This window comes from Macaca nemestrina, chromosome 9 (assembly GCF_043159975.1).
Source record: "Macaca nemestrina isolate mMacNem1 chromosome 9, mMacNem.hap1, whole genome shotgun sequence".
NCBI lineage: Eukaryota > Metazoa > Chordata > Mammalia > Primates > Cercopithecidae > Macaca > Macaca nemestrina.
Window position 1 is genome coordinate 121571219 of NC_092133.1, and position 17936 is coordinate 121589154.

General features: G+C 38.4%; 1 protein-coding gene across 4 annotated transcripts in view; it reads right to left on the reverse strand.

The window, feature by feature from the left end:
• The window catches only part of LOC105480042 (sperm associated antigen 6), a 65763-nt gene extending 49207 nt beyond the window's left edge, over window positions 1-16556 (reverse strand). For 3 of the 4 annotated variants that reach the window (XM_071070393.1, XM_011738481.2, XM_011738479.2), the window contains exons 1-2: window positions 16392-16556; window positions 16210-16305 (exon numbers count right to left, since the gene is read on the reverse strand). In XM_071070393.1, coding sequence (XP_070926494.1) covers window positions 16210-16305; window positions 16392-16416 — 121 coding nt within the window. In that variant the 5' untranslated portion in view covers window positions 16417-16556. The remainder of the gene's footprint in view (window positions 1-16209; window positions 16306-16391) is intronic. The other variant, XM_011738480.3, reaches the window with a different exon arrangement.
• Window positions 16557-17936: the final 1380 nt, after the last annotated feature.

The window sequence follows — 17936 nt, forward strand, 5'->3', positions numbered from 1 at the left end:
GGGTGACAGAGCTAGGCTCCATCTCAAAATAAATAAATAAATAAATAAATAAATAAATAAATAAATAAATAAATAACAGCCATCCGAATGTGGATGAGGTAGTGTCTCACTGTGATTTTGATTTGCATTTCCATAGCACTGATAATGTTGAGCATCTTATCTGCTCATTGGCCATTTGTACATCTTCTTTGAAGAAATGTCAGGCCAAGCCCTGTGACCATTTTTGAATTGGGCACAGGGTTTGGCCTGACATTGTGTTGTCATTATCATCGAGCATTACACGTTTTCATTTTTTGTTTTTTGGTTTTTTTTTTTTTTTTTGAATCATAGCTTTGCTCTGTTGCCTAGGCTGTAGTGCAGTCGTGCAATCATGGCTCACTGCAGCCTCAACCTCTCAGGTTCAAGCAGTCCTCCCACTCAGCCTTACAAATAACTGAGTGCACCATACCTGGCTAATTTTTTTTTTTTTTTTTTTTTTTTTTTTTGAGACGGAGTCTCGCTCTGTCGCCCAGGCTGGAGTGCAGTGGCCGGATCTCAGCTCACTGCAAGCTCCGCCTCCCGGGTTCACGCCATTCTCCTGCCTCAGCCTCCCGAGTAGCTGGGACTACAGGCGCCCGCCACCTCGCCCGGCTAGTTTTTTGTATTTTTTAGTAGAGACGGGGTTTCACCGTGTTAGCCAGGATAGTCTCGATCTCCTGACCTCATGATCCACCCGTCTCGGCCTCCCAAAGTGCTGGGATTACAGGCTTGAGCCACCGCGCCCGGCCGCGGCTAATTTTTTTTTATTTTTTGTAGAGATGGAGGTCTCACTATGTTGCCCAGGTTGGTCTCAAACTCCTGGGCTCAAGAGAACCTCCCATCTTGGCCTCCCACAGTGCTGGAATTACAGGCATGAGCCACTGTGCCTGGCCTTACTTCATATTTTTTATAACAAATATGCACTATTATAATTAAAATAAGTCAATACTCTAAAAAAGAAAATCTAAATTTGTTAACATATATTTAAAGTTTCATAATAAATGCATGAATGAGGTAAAAAAAAAAAAAGTATGCTTAGAATAGCTTTAAAGAATCACAATTAAGTTTCATGTTATTTTTTCCTGATTATTCTGGGCTTTTTGTTTTTGGGGATATATATATATATTTGCCCACTTGATATGTTTATGTAAAGGCAGTGGTTTATCATCTTTTGAAATTTTTCATATTGAATTATATTTTGAATTAAATCTAAAGAACTGTGAACACATATTAAGGATTTAAGAATGAATTAATTTACCTGGCATTCTAATACTTAATTATAAGTGTTTGTTATAGTATTTAATCTACCACAAATCTCCCAATTTTAAAACATTTTAGTTTATAATTAGGAAGTAAAATATTTTGCCCTCTCAAAAAGGTATTAACTATTCCATATACCCAAGGGAGTATTTGTTTTTTCTTTTGAGATGGAGTCTCACTTACTCTGTCACCCAGGCTGGTACCATCTTGGCCCACTGCAATCTCTGCCTCCCAGGTTCCAGTGATTCTTCTGCCTCGGCCTTTTAAGTAGCTGAGATTACAGGGATGCACCACCATGCCCAGCCAATTTTTGTATTTTTAGTAGAGACGGGGCTTCCCCATGTTGGCCAAGCTGGTCTCAAAACTCCTGAGCTCAAGTGATTTACCCACCTTGGCCTCCCAAAGTGCTGGGATACAGGCCTGAGCCCCCACACCTGGCTGGAATTCTCTTTATTATATATTTTCTCCATGTTTATATTGCATCTGGCTCATTAAATATTAATATAAGGCCAATAAAATGACTTATAATTCTCTTCCTTCTATTTCTATATCCAATGTCAAAGTTAGGCTTATATGTGAAATATTTCTGCTCTATTATAATTTTCCTATATTGTTTAGTTTAGACAGTAGCACAGTGAGAATTCTGAAAAATTTTTAAATCTACAAATTTATGTAAATAAAAGCTAAAGTGTCCATTTGAAATATCTGTTGGAATAACCTTATTCAATAAATGACTTTCAATAAGGCCATTTTTATTGGAGAAGAAAATAAATTCTCAAAAATAGTATCCCAAATTTCTAGTCCTTAAATTGCCTCTTAGTGTTTCATAATTATCAGTCCCCATATGCTTCTCTTCCTCTAAAGAGACATGTTTTTACCTCTTACACATATTAAACATGGAGACTTTGTTATTCTAACTACAAGTTCCTCTTAAAAATACAGATAAATATTCAAGGAAACTGTAAAAAAAAATGGTGACAATGGAAGGAAGGAAGGAAGGAAGGAAGGAAGGAAGGAAGGAAGGAAGGAAGGAAGGAAGGAAGGAAGGAATATAAAAAGAAATTTTTCTTACCTGCCTGTCCATTAGGTAGCCAGAAATCCATGGTGAGTGAATGCATGGAAATTTACAGTTCACAAATTAAAGTAGTCTGAATAGTTGCCACAATATCTGATAAACAAGGCCTCTAGTATGGAGCAAATGACATCACTGGGGTTCAGCTGAAGGACTCAACATATACTATGTAATATTATATTCAATACTAAAAATAATTCACATATCAAACTCAATTATCTATAAAAACAATTGTCTGCTCTATGAAAACTGATGAAAGTATGTGAAAATATTTTTGAAATTTAACTTAAAGATAAATCTTTACAATGCTCCTATACACATAATTTATAGCTTTAAGTTCTTGTCTATTTTTCTTATTCTAGTGCTATACTGAAAACACTACTTTTGTTTTTGTTTTGTTTTGCTTTGTTTTGTTTTGTTTGAGACATGGTTTTGCCATGTTGCCCTGGCTGGTCTTGAACTCCTGGACTCCCAAAGTATTGGGATTACAGGTGTGAGCCACCATACCTGGCCTGAAAACACTGCTTTTAATTCCCACATTGCAATCCAATTATGAAAACAACAAAAACAAGAAGCCACTCAAAAACAAACAAACAAACAAATAGTCACACTGATCCTGTCCACAGTCATTCATTCAAAAAAGATATCAGGGCTAACCATGCAGCAAGCAATAGGAATAATATATGACTTAAGGTTTCTTGACACCTACTGTCAAGAAACCAATAGTCTAGTGAAGGAGATTATAAAATACCCTCAAAACAATCACAACTTTTTCATTTAATTTGTTATAACACAATGCAGGCCAAATTATTTTATTTTGCATACCAGTGACATATAGAAATCATCAGGAAGAAAATGTCAAGTTTTTCCAATGACAAAAAATACCTCATTCATTCTTATATTTCAAGCATATAATTTATATACATATTAACTCAGTCTGCTGTTTTACAAAGACATTTAACATTGCAACTTTGTTCCTTTAAAAACAAGTATTGCCCCCAACAAGTTTACCTATGTAACAAATCTGCACATGTACCCCTGAACTCAAAATAAAAGTTAAATGAAAAATAAAACAAACAGTATCTGCAAACTGGGCCTTCAGTCCACTTATGTCATAGTAAAGTTATCTTGTTGCCCTGGTTACCTCTAACCTGCTTTGTTAATTTTTTTTATCGTGGCAAAATATACATAACAAAATTTATCAATTAAACCATTTTAAGTGTACAATTAAGTGGCATTGAGTACATTTACAGTGTTGTGCAACCACCACCACTATCCATGTCCAGAACTTTTTCATTATCCCTAACAGGAACTCCATACCCAGCTGGGTGCTGTGGCTCATACCTTTAATCCCAGCACTTCGGGAGGCTGAGGCAGGAGAATCACTTGAACCAGGGAGGTGGAGGTTGCAGTGGGCAGAGACGGTGCCACTGCACTCCAACCTGGGTGACAGAGTGAATGAGACTCCATCTCAAAAAAAACCAATCATAAAGTTATAAAATATGTTAGATATTTGTTACTATAAATTTTACAAAGCTTTAAAAATTCAAATTCCAATAATATGCTTCATTTTAATCTAAAGCTACATTCTATGCAACCACTTACTATGAAACTGCTACTACAGTTCATTCAAGTTTTACAACAAGTGATTTTTGCACAAAATTAACCAATTACACAGTAAAGGATTCACCTTTCACTGTCAATATTACCATCTGACTCAGGCATTCTTTCTGGGGTCCAATAAGAAAGAATATAATAGAAACTTCATGCTTTACAAACAGAAGGAAGCTTACATGACTGCCCATGTTGAGAGACAACAGAGTAAGGTGGTTAAAAGCATTAATCTAGAGGAAAACTAATTAGGTTTAAATCTGGACTCTGCCACTTCTTAGCTGAGGGATCTTGGCAAGACTACTTAACATCTCTGTGCCTCAGTTCCCTCAAATTCTAGGACTACTCACACAGTTATTGTAAGAATTAGATAAAATTTCTAGGCCGGGCGCAGTGGCTCAAGCCTGTAATCCCAGCACTTTGGGAGGCCGAGACGGGTGGATCACGAGGTCAGGAGATCGAGACCATCCTGGCTAACACAGTGAAACCCCATCTCTACTAAAAAATACAAAAAACTAGCCGGGCGAGGTGGCGGGCGCCTGTAGTCCCAGCTACTCTGGAGGCTGAGGCAGGAGAATGGTGTGAACCCGGGAGGCAGAGCTTGCAGTGAGCTGAGATCCGGCCACTGCACTCCAGCCTGGGTGACAGAGCAAGACTCCGTCTCAAAAAAAAAAAAAAAAAAAAATTTCTAAGGTGCTAGGAAGATTAGAACAAAATAAACACCATCAAGTGCTTGATAAATAAAAATGCTAAAGAAATCAGTTCCCTAAATTTACTATATTTTCATCAACATAATTTTATTATTAGTGAATGACTCATTAATTAATACCATCCATTGTAATGAAAAACTATTAAAAATTCAATGGCCCCTGGGGAATTCTTGAATTGGTTGATTTGGTTTCTTCCAGCCTTTGTTGATTATATACCTCTGGCCATTGTTCCTGCATTTGATTAAGAAATCACAGATTTTGGTATCACATATCTATTTGCCTTGTTTTCTTGAAATACTTCTTCAGACATAAAGTCAATTGTGATTTAGGGTGTTATCCCTTATAATACACAAAAAGTCCTGTAATTTATTTAAAGTGTCAGAATGAATCACAAAAAGTATGGCCTTTTTACATAGAATTCAACTGTAATAGTAAATAACTTAAGAAATAATTCCCCATGGGAAAGCAACACAGGGGAAATGACACTGAAGATGAGATCTGAAGGCTCTCAGGCAGACTTTACCTCCCTGCTGAAAAACTTGGAGGGGATGGAGAGAGGAAGGATCGAAGAGTATCGCACCCAGAAGGAACTATATAAACAAAGAGCAAAAAGAGTTTGATATGTTGACAAAACTGAGAATGCAGTGTGACTATAGTGCAAGAAGGGAGACAGGAAGCTGGAGAAAGAAGGCTAAGAGATAAATAGAGACAAAAGTCCTGAAGTATCCAATAAACTATTTTAAGTGTTTTGAACTTTATCTGAACATTGATGTCAGTGCAGTAACAGGATCAAAATCACAGTTTGTAAAGAAGGATCACTCTGATTACAGTGGGGAAAAAGGATGACAAGGGACAAGATGAGAGGCAGGGAAGACCACTTAGGAAACTATCATAGCTACCGAGCCAGATATGAAGATAGCCTGGAGAATGGTAATGGCAAAAGGAAAGGTGAAAGTGAAAGGTCTAAGGAGATATTCAGAAGACAAACTGATTATTGGAAAGGAATCAGTGGTATTTCCAAGTTTCTGCTTTGGTCAAAGGATGTACGGTTGTTGCCCACTGTTGAAGAAGCCTCCATAAATTCATGCTGGCTTGAAACATAAAATGGGAGGAGTGAGGCAGCTAGGAGGTTTACTTGGGGTCAGATCAAATTTGGCTGTAGGCCCAACTAAGATTTTCTGATTTTATTTTAAGTGGAATGGAAAGTCACTGGGGAGCTTTACTGTTTGCCCCACTTACTCTCAGGGAAATTAATAAAAATGAAAACTTTGAATAATTCCAGGTCCACCATGTATAGCTGTGCAGGATGTGCACTGCACAAATCCAAGGAATGCCATTCACATAGATTGATATAAATGGCACCCCTGAAGTTGTGCAAAGCACAGCACAGCAGCCATCCTTGACACAGCATGTTATATGGTTCTCCAGTTTGTGTGAATAAATGTCTTATATCCCGAGTAAAATAATAAACCTCTCTAGGCCAGAGCTTATGTTTTAAACTTCTTTTCTATTCTTCAGGTGACCTAGCATAGGTAATTTGTAATTTGTTCTCAATATACAGCTAGCCCAACACTTGTGGTAATGGACCTAGAAACCTTCATCCACTTTGATTTTACTACTACAACCATTACATATTCTCCTGTTACAGTGTAAGTCTAATTATACTCACCAACCTTACTCTAATACATTTTTAAATATTTCTATAACAAATTATGATATTTATATGACAATTTTTACTGAACCAAGTTTCACAACACTGATGAATTGTATAACATGATCTCATTTCCTTCACTGGTCATTTTTTACTTAAAATTATTTGTGTTCCTCCCCTGCCTGTTTTTAGAATAAGAATTTTCAGGCCTTGATTTGGTTTCTTCCAGCCTTTATTGATTATCTACCTCTGGCCATTGTTTCTGCATTTGATTAAGAAATCACAGATTTTGGTATCACATATCTATTTGCCTTGTTTTCTTGAAATACTTCTTCAGATATAAAGTCAATTGTGATTTAGGGCATTATCCCTTATAACACACAAAAAGTCCTATAATTTATTTAAAGTGTCAGAGTGAATCACAAAAAGTATGGCCTTTTTACATAGAATTCAATTGTAATAGTAAATAATTCAAGAAACTATTATGAGCAAGAATAATCTATTTTCTCCTTTGAAATTTATTCTCATTAGCTATAGTATCTTCCAAGTTTTGTTTGGTGATTCAGTGTTGATTCAGTTGTTTGTGAGGAAAGGACTACCATACCTGATATATCATTTTGAGTGGGAAAGGCTGAGAGGAAGATGGGATGGGGACCAGCACATCATAAATTCATTCACTTATTTAGCAAACACTTATATAGCATTTCCCATGTACCAGGTACCTCTCTAAGAAATTTACAAATAGTAACCCATGTAACCCACATTACAATCCAGTGAGGTAGATGCTCTTCATGGCTCGAGTCTATGCTCTCCCGTTTCTCCTCCCTGCTGTCTATTACAGCCCATTTGCCAAGAAAAACTGGCCTATGAGCCAGGATTGGAACGTATACCAAAGGGTATAGTCTGTTGAATTCATATTATTTCTACCATTAGCATTAATCATAACTGTCTTCCATTGGTACTGTATGAAACCAAAATTTAATTCATTTATTCAGTGCAACTGTCTGACTCTTTTCTTTTTTTTTTCGAGATGGAGTCTTACTCTGTCACCCAGGCTGGAGTGCAGTGGCACGATCTCAACTCACTACAACCTCCGCCTCCCAGGTGCCTCAGCCTCCCGAGTAGCTGGGATTATACGCGCCAACCACATCTGGCTAATTTTTGTATTTTTAGTAGAGATGGGGTTTTACCACGGTGGCCAGGCTGGTCTCGAACTCCTAACCTCAGGTGATCCACTCACCTTGGCCTCCCAAAATGCTGGGATTACAGGCGTGAGCCACCGCGCCTGGCCAGCTGTCTCTTGATTAGGTCCCAGCCATCACTATCTGTCTGTGAGATTCTCAACTGAGTGAGATTTAGAACATGAAAGCTATGCAAAGTTGGATTTGCATTATACTCTAGATAAAATGACTGGAACTTAACATATTTACAATTACATGAGGAAATATAAAATGGGCTTTTACTATACTTTTCAAATGAACGTGTTAGTTCCACATATCCAAATCTTTCTTTCCAGCTCTCTCTCTCCTGAGCTCTAGCACTGTACATCACCATAGTCACTGATGCATGGATATCCCAGACACGCTTCAACCACTGAAGAGTAAAATCACCATTTCTCTCTGCTCTTTGCATCCTTTCTCTACAGATGAATGGTGCTAATGTGTCCAAGCAACCAGAAGTCCAGGAGTCATCTTGAAGTAATCTCTCACCTTACCTGCCCCAACCCCTACTCCTGAGTCACCGAGTCCTGCAGATGTTACCTCTTTAATATGTCTTATCCAACATGACTGCTATAGCAAAAATGAGCACCCACTCTCCTGATCCTGATTTAACCCCCTCCTATCTACTCTCCAAAACACTGCTAAAATTGCCTTTCTAAAACACAAAGTGGATCCCATGATTCTCCCAATTAAAACACTTCAATGGCTTTCCATCAATTTCAGGAGAAATCTAAACTTCATATGAGGCCCTTCATAATTAGGCTTGTTTCTTCTCCAACCATGACTGACTCTCCTCTCCTTGCCCTATTATCCTGAGCTCCAGTCATACTAAACATCGGCCTTTTCCATCGGCACAACCTTTTCTCTTGTCTTCGTGCCTTTACACATAATGGTCCCTCTACCTGAATGCCATTTCATCTGGCTAACTCGCAGGAAATTCAGCACAGTATCTGTGTGATTAGATACCTCCTCCTAGATGTCCCCCTTGAACGATATCCCTCATTCCCAAATCTTGAGTAAGGTGCCCTTCGAATAAACAATAATCTATTTATATGTCTCTCCATTAGCAAATAAGCCACTTAAGCACAGGGACTATGCCTCCTATTTTTGCAGGGTCAGCATCTAAACATCCATCTGGCACTTGGACACTCAATAAATGTTAATTGAATAATGAATAAACCAGCTGTGAAAATTAATGTGCAATTTTATCTCTTTTCTGGTAAATTTTAGTTAAAATAAAAGCAAAATCACTAATGTTGTGTTCACAGTTATTTTCTTTTTAGATACAAGAAGTCAGGTACGTACATAGCACTATTAACATAAATTCATAAAGCTTTAAGGAACTCAAGTGGATCATTCAAACTGTTTCCTCACCTAAAATCACCCCATATCATGTAGACAAAACTCTATTTTAATTTGAAAGTCTTTTTAGAAAGCTGCCAATGTTGAATTAGTCCTGTCTTCTTTTACTAATGTGTTTTCTCTTTTACAGTAAATACCTAATTACATCCATCTGTTTGCAGAAGACTGAAATCAGGAATGGGGCAGCACAGAGAATAAACAGGACAGTACTAACAGGATTATCTGCTCCAAGAGTTTTCATGGGTAACATGTCAAGAGAAAATGTATGGAAAGCAATCAGTTTGAAAAATCTATCTTTAGATAGAATTAATGTTTTATTTTACTCACACTTCACTACTCTAAAATATTTGAAATAGTTTACTCCAAAATATTAATATATGTATACAAAGGTACGTACACAGTACCATCTCCCCTATGTAGTGGGGAGGAGAACTGATATTTTATCAGAAATGTAGGTTAAAGATAGCTGCTGTAACTGAGTTCTGAACAGAGCACTGTTTCCTGACAGCAAAAGTAAAAAGGAAAACATTTTGTGAAATAAAAATAAGCAGGAACGTTTTTCCTGAGATTTCATATCTAGCACCTATATATTATATATTATACCTATACCATGTAATACTTAATAAATATTTTGTTGCCGGGTGTGGTGGCTCACGCCTGCAATCCCAGCACTTTGGGAGGCCCAGGCGGGCAGATCACCTGAGGTCAGGAGTTCAAGACCAGCCTGGTGAAACCCCATCTCTACTAAAAATACAAAAATTAGCCGGGTGTGGTGGCACATGCCTGTAATCCAAGCTACTAGGAAGGCTGAGGCAGGAGAATCACTTGAACCCGGGAGGTGGAGGTTGCAGTGAGCAGAGATCGCACCATTGCATTCCAGCCTGGGTGACAAGAGTGAAACTCCATCTCAAAAACATAAATATTTGTTGAATATATAATTATATCTTCATATTACAAATTTAACAAGATAGACAATGTCTTCACAGATTTATAGCAGCTACTGGAAAATCTAAGCATCTATTTCTTAAAATAATCCCTCAATTTTTTAAAAAAAGGGGGATATATTATTAAACTAAGTCTACAAAGACATTTATATGGGAAACTAATATAATCTAGCCTATGAATATACTTTAATAGTGATTCTAACTTGACACAGGTATAGAACACAGAATATTTAGAAAAGTGAATAGAGATCATTTCATTTAGACACATACACACGCGCGCACACATGTATCACTTGTTTCAGCAAGACTTTTAACAGAAACTGAATAAACAATAAATTTCAAATTGAGCCATCCTTATGAAAGAAAGCATGGAGTATATGGGAAAATCAAGATTTAACTTTGAAAATTAGGGAGGCCTGATTTGTATTCGCACAGGCCATTCCACCCACTACAAGACAAGGCCAAATTTTTTCTCAAGATGTAGCCCTGAATTTCTCCTAAGGCCAGTACAACCACTCAATAGACATCCCAAAGTTCTGCCCCCATGAACAAAAAGTACTTCACACAAAGCATGATTAAAAAGCAAGAAATGTTAAGTATATACTCACATCAATCAATCAACAAACACCAAGTGCCTCTCACTTCACTGTATTCTACCCCTGGGTATTCTCAAAAGTCCAGGAGAGCAGTCAGTGAGTCACAGGCAGCTGACGGCCCAGGGCTCTGAAAAATTCTCCTCTAGCCTGCACTTCATGCAGACAGGGTCTCAGTCCAAGGTAGTCTCTGCAGGACTACCTTGGTTCCCAACTTCCGGTGGATTACAAACTTTCCTCTGGGTGCATTTAAAGAGCTCCTGGTTTGATAAGATTCTAATTAGAAGCCCAAGGAAGCCTAAAGGCCCTCTGGAGTTCTGAGGCCAGCTTAAACACTAAATACTACTCCCACTCCCTCAAACCTGCAGGAATTTATCAATTAAAGTTAGCCTTCTGTATCTGGCCTCCACTCAAACTCCCACAATAGTCCTCAAGGAGACCTCCAAAGCCACCAAATTTCCCAGTTATTGGACAGCCATTGGTACTCAAATACCTAAAGACAGCACTTGTTTCAACAGTTAAAACCAAGGTTTATTAGGAATTCCTAGAATCACATAAAATAGTTTACTAATACATACAAGTTAAGGTAGAAAGAGCACAAAATGAGGCAGTATTAAAAATGAGTTCTAGTTCCAGTTTGGGCCCTAACTCACTTTGTGAAGAGAACAATTATCCAACCTGTGGATGTGAAAACAATTACTACTTCAAAAAACTTTTCTTCCTCATTCAGCTACTCCTTCCTTCATCCTATTTAATCATTTTGATTTTGCTATGCATGGAATTTATGCATAGCATAATGGGGTTAGTGGGGTTAGTAGGGAAAACAGAAATACTGGGAGCAAGGGTAGCATAAATCGAGCGATTTAATTTACTGTGAGGGTTCAGGCAAGATTTCCTTGAGGAATCAGCACCAAAACAGAGCCATAAAGACTGAGTAGAAATTAGTTAGTCAAATAAGTATAGGGAAAGATTCCAGGCAGAAGTGCAAAGGTCCTGAAACCTCATTCAAATGTAAAGTAGGATTATGGCATACCTAAATAACTTCAAAAACTTTTGAAAATATCAAAACTTTAATCTGTAAAATTTAACCTACGAAATTTGCTATTTGTAAGCCTCACCTTTCTTATAGGCTCATCTACAGCTTGGATTTTTTTTAATTGTCCATTTTTTTTCTAAGGAAACAATGAGAGCCTAACCCTGACTATTATTTTCTACTATGTACCAGTGCTTAGCTAACAAAACAGATCAATGCCCATGTAGGAACAGTGGTTTGGAACACTGAATAAAACTCTGACTTAAGCTTTTGTTTTTAGAACATATTGTTTGGTGCATACAAAATCAGAATGTGTATAGTTCCCTGGCATATTTTCCACTTAAGCATATGTAACAAACCTCTCTATCCCTATCTTTTAAAAAGAAGTTAGTGTTTTGAGTTAATTATCGTTCACATTCACAACTGCTAAGACTCTTTTCATAGCAAAAAAAAAAAAAAAAAAAAAAAAGGTCAAACTTAAATAGCATGATTGGTTTAATTTTTTGTAGTTGCTTTGTTAATTTTCTTTTGTTTCAATATCCTTTGAAACAGCAGGTTTGTAAGAGGATCATAACACATGTACATATCAAGGTATGTCTTAAATACATGATAAATGCTTACTCAGGGTTTTTCCTTCTCATAGCATATTAAGGGGCACTAGATAGTTAATCTGGAGCTTTTATCCTGCTCCAGATACATGTAATCTAAAATTACTTTATGTCAACAACATATTTGACTTATTTTCTTGAATGCTGAACCCATTAAATTGACTCAATCTGAAAATTAGCTTCATACAGGTGCACATGTAAAGTGTTATACAAACTTATTTATTCCTACTCTTCTGAAAATGTTCATAACTACTGATTTGCTGTGTTTTACTATAGGTTGTAATATGTGAAATTTTGAGTAATATTTTAAACTTTACCCCACTTATATAAATAGCTGGTTCAGGAAAAGTTTATTTTATACAGCTAAGTTTAAAAGTCATTTTCTTGGAGCTTTTATTAGTGTATTTCGAAAGACCTCCTAAACAGAACTAAAAGTGGCCTGGTATTCCAATAAGCCACAAAACATGTTTTTTATATTTTATAACTAACAAAACACTTCCAATTGCTGAAATTTTACATTTGGTAGAAGCAACAATGTATTGTCTCTACTATTACAGTCATGTGTTACTAATTATTCAGACGGGGAAGTATCAAAATTTGTTTTTAAATAGCTGCAAGAGGTAATGGTTCGAATACAGAATTTGAGAGTACATAAAGAAATTTTATAACAGACATTAAACTTTTTAATCGTTCATATGTGTTCTTTTAATTTAGAAGGAATAAAACCTCAGTGAGGAAAAAAAAAACACCTCAAGGTTATAGATGCTTTGTACACAGTTCTTTCTAGTAATAATTTTGCTTAGAAATCAAACTTAGTGCCCAGGCATGGTGGCTCACCCCTGTAATCCCAGAATTTTGGGAGGCTGACGCGGGTGGATCATTTGAGGTCAGGAGTTCAAGACCAGCCTGGCCAACATGGTGAAACCCCTTCTCTACTTAAAAAAAAAAAAAAAAATTAAATACAAAAATTAGCCAGGCGTGGTGGCACACACCCATAATCTCAGCTACTCGGGAGGCTGAGGCAGGAGAATCACTTGAGCCTGAGAGGCAAAGGTTGCACTGAGCCGTGATAGTGCCACTGCACTCCAGTCTGGGCGACAGAGTGAAATCCTGTCTCAAAAACAAACAAACAAAAAACAAAAAAAGAAAGAAATCAAACTTACTGTTTTGCAAATAACTCTGAAGAAAAGATCTTGCAACATACTTTGTCTGCTTTGGCAATTACTTTGGACATATTTAATAAGGCAAATTCTCTTATTAGCATATCAAAAACACAATAAAAAAGATCAGAGACTTGAAATAAATACTCCACTGACAATTTTCACCTTTAATATTCCTTTCACATAGAATAATTTGAAATATTCTTAATGAGGGAATTACTGGTTTGATCATGATGCCTATATGGAAAGTATTTTTTATATTATCTTGGATCCATGATATATATTTACTTAGCATATTGGAGGGAAAAGTGAGAAAACAAACAAAATCTTCCTAGATATGTAGACAGTATGTCAAAGTCAGGAGTAAAATGCATTGGTATCTTAAGCTACCAAAATGAAGGCATTTGACTGAAAAAATGGTTGATCACAATGTAGAATTGATTTATACATACTGAGGCTCATTCTAAAGCACTTTTAAATCCATTGTAATTTTTTAAAAGAACAAAATCATTTGAATGGTTAATTGACTATTAAGAAAGAAAACTGGCCTGGCCGGGCAAGGTGGCTCACGCCTGTAATCCCAGCACTTTGGGAGACCAAGGTGGGTGGATCATGAGGTCAAGAGATCGAGACCATCCTGGCCAACATGGTGAAACCCTGTCTCTACTAAAAATACAAAAATTAGCTGGGCGTAGTGGTGCGCACCTGTAGTCCCAGCTACTCAGGAGGCTGAGGCAGGAAAATCGCTTGAACCTGGGAGGTGGAGGTTGTAGTGAGCCGAGATCATGCCACTGCACTCCAGCCTGGCAACAGAGCAAAACTCTGTCTCAAAGAAAAAAAAAAAAAGAAAGAAAGAAAAGTTTTCATAACAAAGCTTACAGGTTATTTTTTAATCAAAAGAATAAATACATTGAAATATTCATTGTCTCTAAAATTGCTAAAGGAATGCTTGAATTGAATCTAGATAACATGAAATATGTTAAAAGTAAGTTCCTCAGGAAAAGAAACATTTTAGCATGCTACCCAGATATTAGTCAAGTGCAGAAAATTTCAAAACATAAAGTTATATTCCTTTCATATTTGTCTTTCCTAAGCCAGACCATAAGTGTAGAATCTTATATCTAAGCCACTTACACTGTCAGTTTGGATTAAATTCCATTGTGAACTCTACATTGCACTCTTATGGGAGGAGCTAACCTGTCACTACTAACTAAAACATTATACTCCATATCTTAAATGTATACTTTAATATCTCAGTATTAAAATTTAAAAATAATAGCAATTATTTTGCTATTTTGAAGTTTTAGTTTGGCCCTATTCATATTGTCCAGAAAGTAAATCTTTGTTAAGTAGTAAGTGTCCATTCACAAAGGCCATTGAGAGTGACTGAGAGAAAAAACTTTAAAAGTTTACACTTTAAAATGTACTTTTAAATGCACTTCTAAAATGTAACATATTCTAATACCTTAGTCTGTGTTAGTCTGTGTACATGAAATACTGTGTGCCCGGTATTGTTCTGGGTACCTTGAGGAGTACGAGTGCACACACATACACACAGAATACAGAAAATTAACCCATATAAAACAACTATAGAACAAAGGATTATCAATTCTGAAATGACAAAATTTTAGAAATGGAGAACAGATTAGTGTTTGCCCAGGGTTAGGGACAGCAGGAGGTGTGTGTGGCTATAAAAGAGCAACAGAGAGGATCCTTGTGATTATGAAAGTGTTCTGTATCTTGACTGTGCTGGTGGTGGATACATATGGAATAAAATTCTATAGGACAAAACACACACACACACGAACAATTAAAAGGAGGAAACCTAAATCAGATCAATGAATTTTTATCAATGTCAATGTCCTCCTTGTGATATTGCACTACAGTTTTGAAAAATGTTACCATTGTGGGCAATTGAGTAAAGGGTACACGGGATCACTCTGTATTATCCCTCACAGTTGTGAATCTACAATTATCTCAAACTAAAATGCTTTTAGATTATAAAATACACTTTATTGTAAATACATGCCCCCCAATAAAAACACACAAGGAATGAATGTCAAAAATCCTAGTGACAAAACGAAGTATCACATAGGTGCAGTAGTAATTCCCCTCAAAGAAACCCAGAGTAATCATTACACCTTAAGTATTCTTAATATCAATATGTTCTTAATTTTTAAAATTATGTGTTAAAGATCACATCCTATAAACTGAAGATTTCTCATGACACAGTAGTGATAAAATGCTACCTTACAGTTCAGATGATGGTAGAATCATCCAAAAAAAAAAAAGAAGAAGAAGAAGAAGAAGAAGAAGAAGAAGAAGAAGAAGAAGAAGAAGAAGAACCATCTTTCTCTTATCAGTTTATGTTATGAGATAAGAAGATCTCTCTCCCTCTCTCTCCCCCTCTCACATCTGCAAGAGTTCGGACTGAGGACTACAATGAACGCGCCACAAGGATTTCGCAAAGTCTGATCTCTGTCTACTTTGAATTTCTTAGAAAAAATTTAAGCATATCATTCCTTTTTCACTAAAGCAAGACGAGAAAACACGTGTAAACCACTGGAATTGCTTTGCGGTGAGGAAGTCGAAGGTGATCAAAGGCAGGGTGACACGCAAAATGGCACTTGGATATAATGGGTCTCATTAGGGTAGAGTCCCATTCACGTAAAATGACTTCCAGGCAATTCCTAGGGCCTCGACTTTCAACCTGACACTTGCCTGTGTGCAATGAAGATGGAAATAGTGACATCGGGTACCTCCCACACCCATCTGGAAGCTTCACCCTCTCGGCCTGAACCCCAAAGACCCGCTGAAAAGAATGGATGCTTTTGCGAACTCCCGTTCCCACCCTGCGGCTCCCCCAAGAGCTCCACGGGCAGGGGAGCGGGGCGGAGGCGTCGGGGACTCCATGCGCAGGGCGAGGCCGGTGATAGGGGGCGACGCGGGTTCGGGCTCCAGGCTCACCCGCGTTCTGCAGCGTCTCGATGTTTTGGGGTCTGGTCGCCAGCTCCGCCACCATCTGCACGAACTGGGTCCTGGCCTTCTGATATTGCTCAAACACTGCGGGAGAGAGAGTCGGTGGACCCCGCCGCACCCGGGTTTCCTAGCTGCCAGCCCGTCAAGGCGCCTGCCCACCCCGGCCCTACCTTGCAGCACCTGCCTCTGACTCATGACGCCCCCGCCACGGTCTCCCCTCCTTGAGCTCTGCGGGGAAGCAGCTCAGCCTGCGAGTCAGCCCAGAGGGCAATCTTGGCGACGACTCGGCCTCCGACGGGAGCCTCCTCTCTGTGTACTAGCGTCTCCCGGGCAACCTACCGGAACCGGAATGCGGCCGTCTTGCGGCAACGGCCAGTCCCGGGCGTGACGTCATGGCCGCGGTGCCTGTGCTCACTGCGCGGGGCGGCAACGCTAAGACGCCCGAGGTCGAGGACTCGGACTGCAGGGACTCTCAGCGCGCCAGGCTCGCGGAACCGCTGGGACGTCGCGCGCCGTCGAGTGTCCCTCCACCGCCTGGAGGTCGGAGCTCTTTACAAAGCGACCCCAGATCGGCGAGGTGTCCTGACTGCGGCATGGGTCGGGACCGAGCGCCGGGAGAGCCCCACGCGCCAAGGGAGCCTGGTTCGAGTGCGGCCAGACGAGTAAACTGCAGCCCTGGAGTTGTCTGAGCTTCGACGGTCCCGAGAAATCTCACACGTGACATTGTAGAATCCGATCAAAACAAGAATGTCAATGCAAAACTTAAGATGCATTGACATTTAACACTGCACTGACAGTAAAACACTGATTTATGAATCGGTGTTTTCCTTTGTAACCCGCTGTTATATACCTGGCATTCCTGGTTTCAAGATTCCTGGAGGAGCATGAGAACTATGTTCATGCACTTAATTACACAATACTAATGCATTTAAAGAGCACTCAGAGACTCAATGAAGAAAGCAGATGAGGAAAGGATGTGATAAATGTCCTGTCTTCCCTGGCTTTCTCCTTATGACTACTAATTTTGCTGTTTCCTCACTTTTATGTGATTTGTAAACATTTGGTCTTAGTCTTTTAAATTTAGGCTTCGTTATGTTGATGAATGACATCTCCAACAGAAAAGGAGAGAGAACCTTTACCTGGAAAACCAGACTTCCCTATCTTACTTAACTTGAACCCTCTACCCAGTGTCTTTTAACAAAATTGAAGTACTTAGTCTATCACTGGTTTCTAGCTTGTCTCTGAAAACTATATGCCAGTTGTTTCAATGACAGTTGTCAACTTTAAATGTTCCTCCATCAGAAACTACAATTTCACCAGATGTCAAGTGGATACATAGCCGCAGATGCTGCTAAGTAGTGCCAAGACAGGAAACCCCTTGATACTTCTTCAACAGAAGGGGGCATGCAAACTTAGCTGGTTCTATATTTGGAATGAGTCCTCTATAATAATCTTTGAGATCTCACCCTGACCTGAGCTCTTTGATGAAGTCCTGATATTTTGTGGAGCTCCAAATAGTTGGGGAATTGACCAGCAATCAGAGAGAAGAATAAGTGTGTTTAGTCGGGTCCCTAATACCCGCAAAGAGCAGGTACATGTCTTCTGCTTCTGCAGCTCAAAAGCCAGTGATGGCCATAATCTTTTTACTTAACTCAAAGTCGTAAGTTTTACAGTGGTATCTATATTTCCCTATGGGAATATGTCCTTTAAAATTA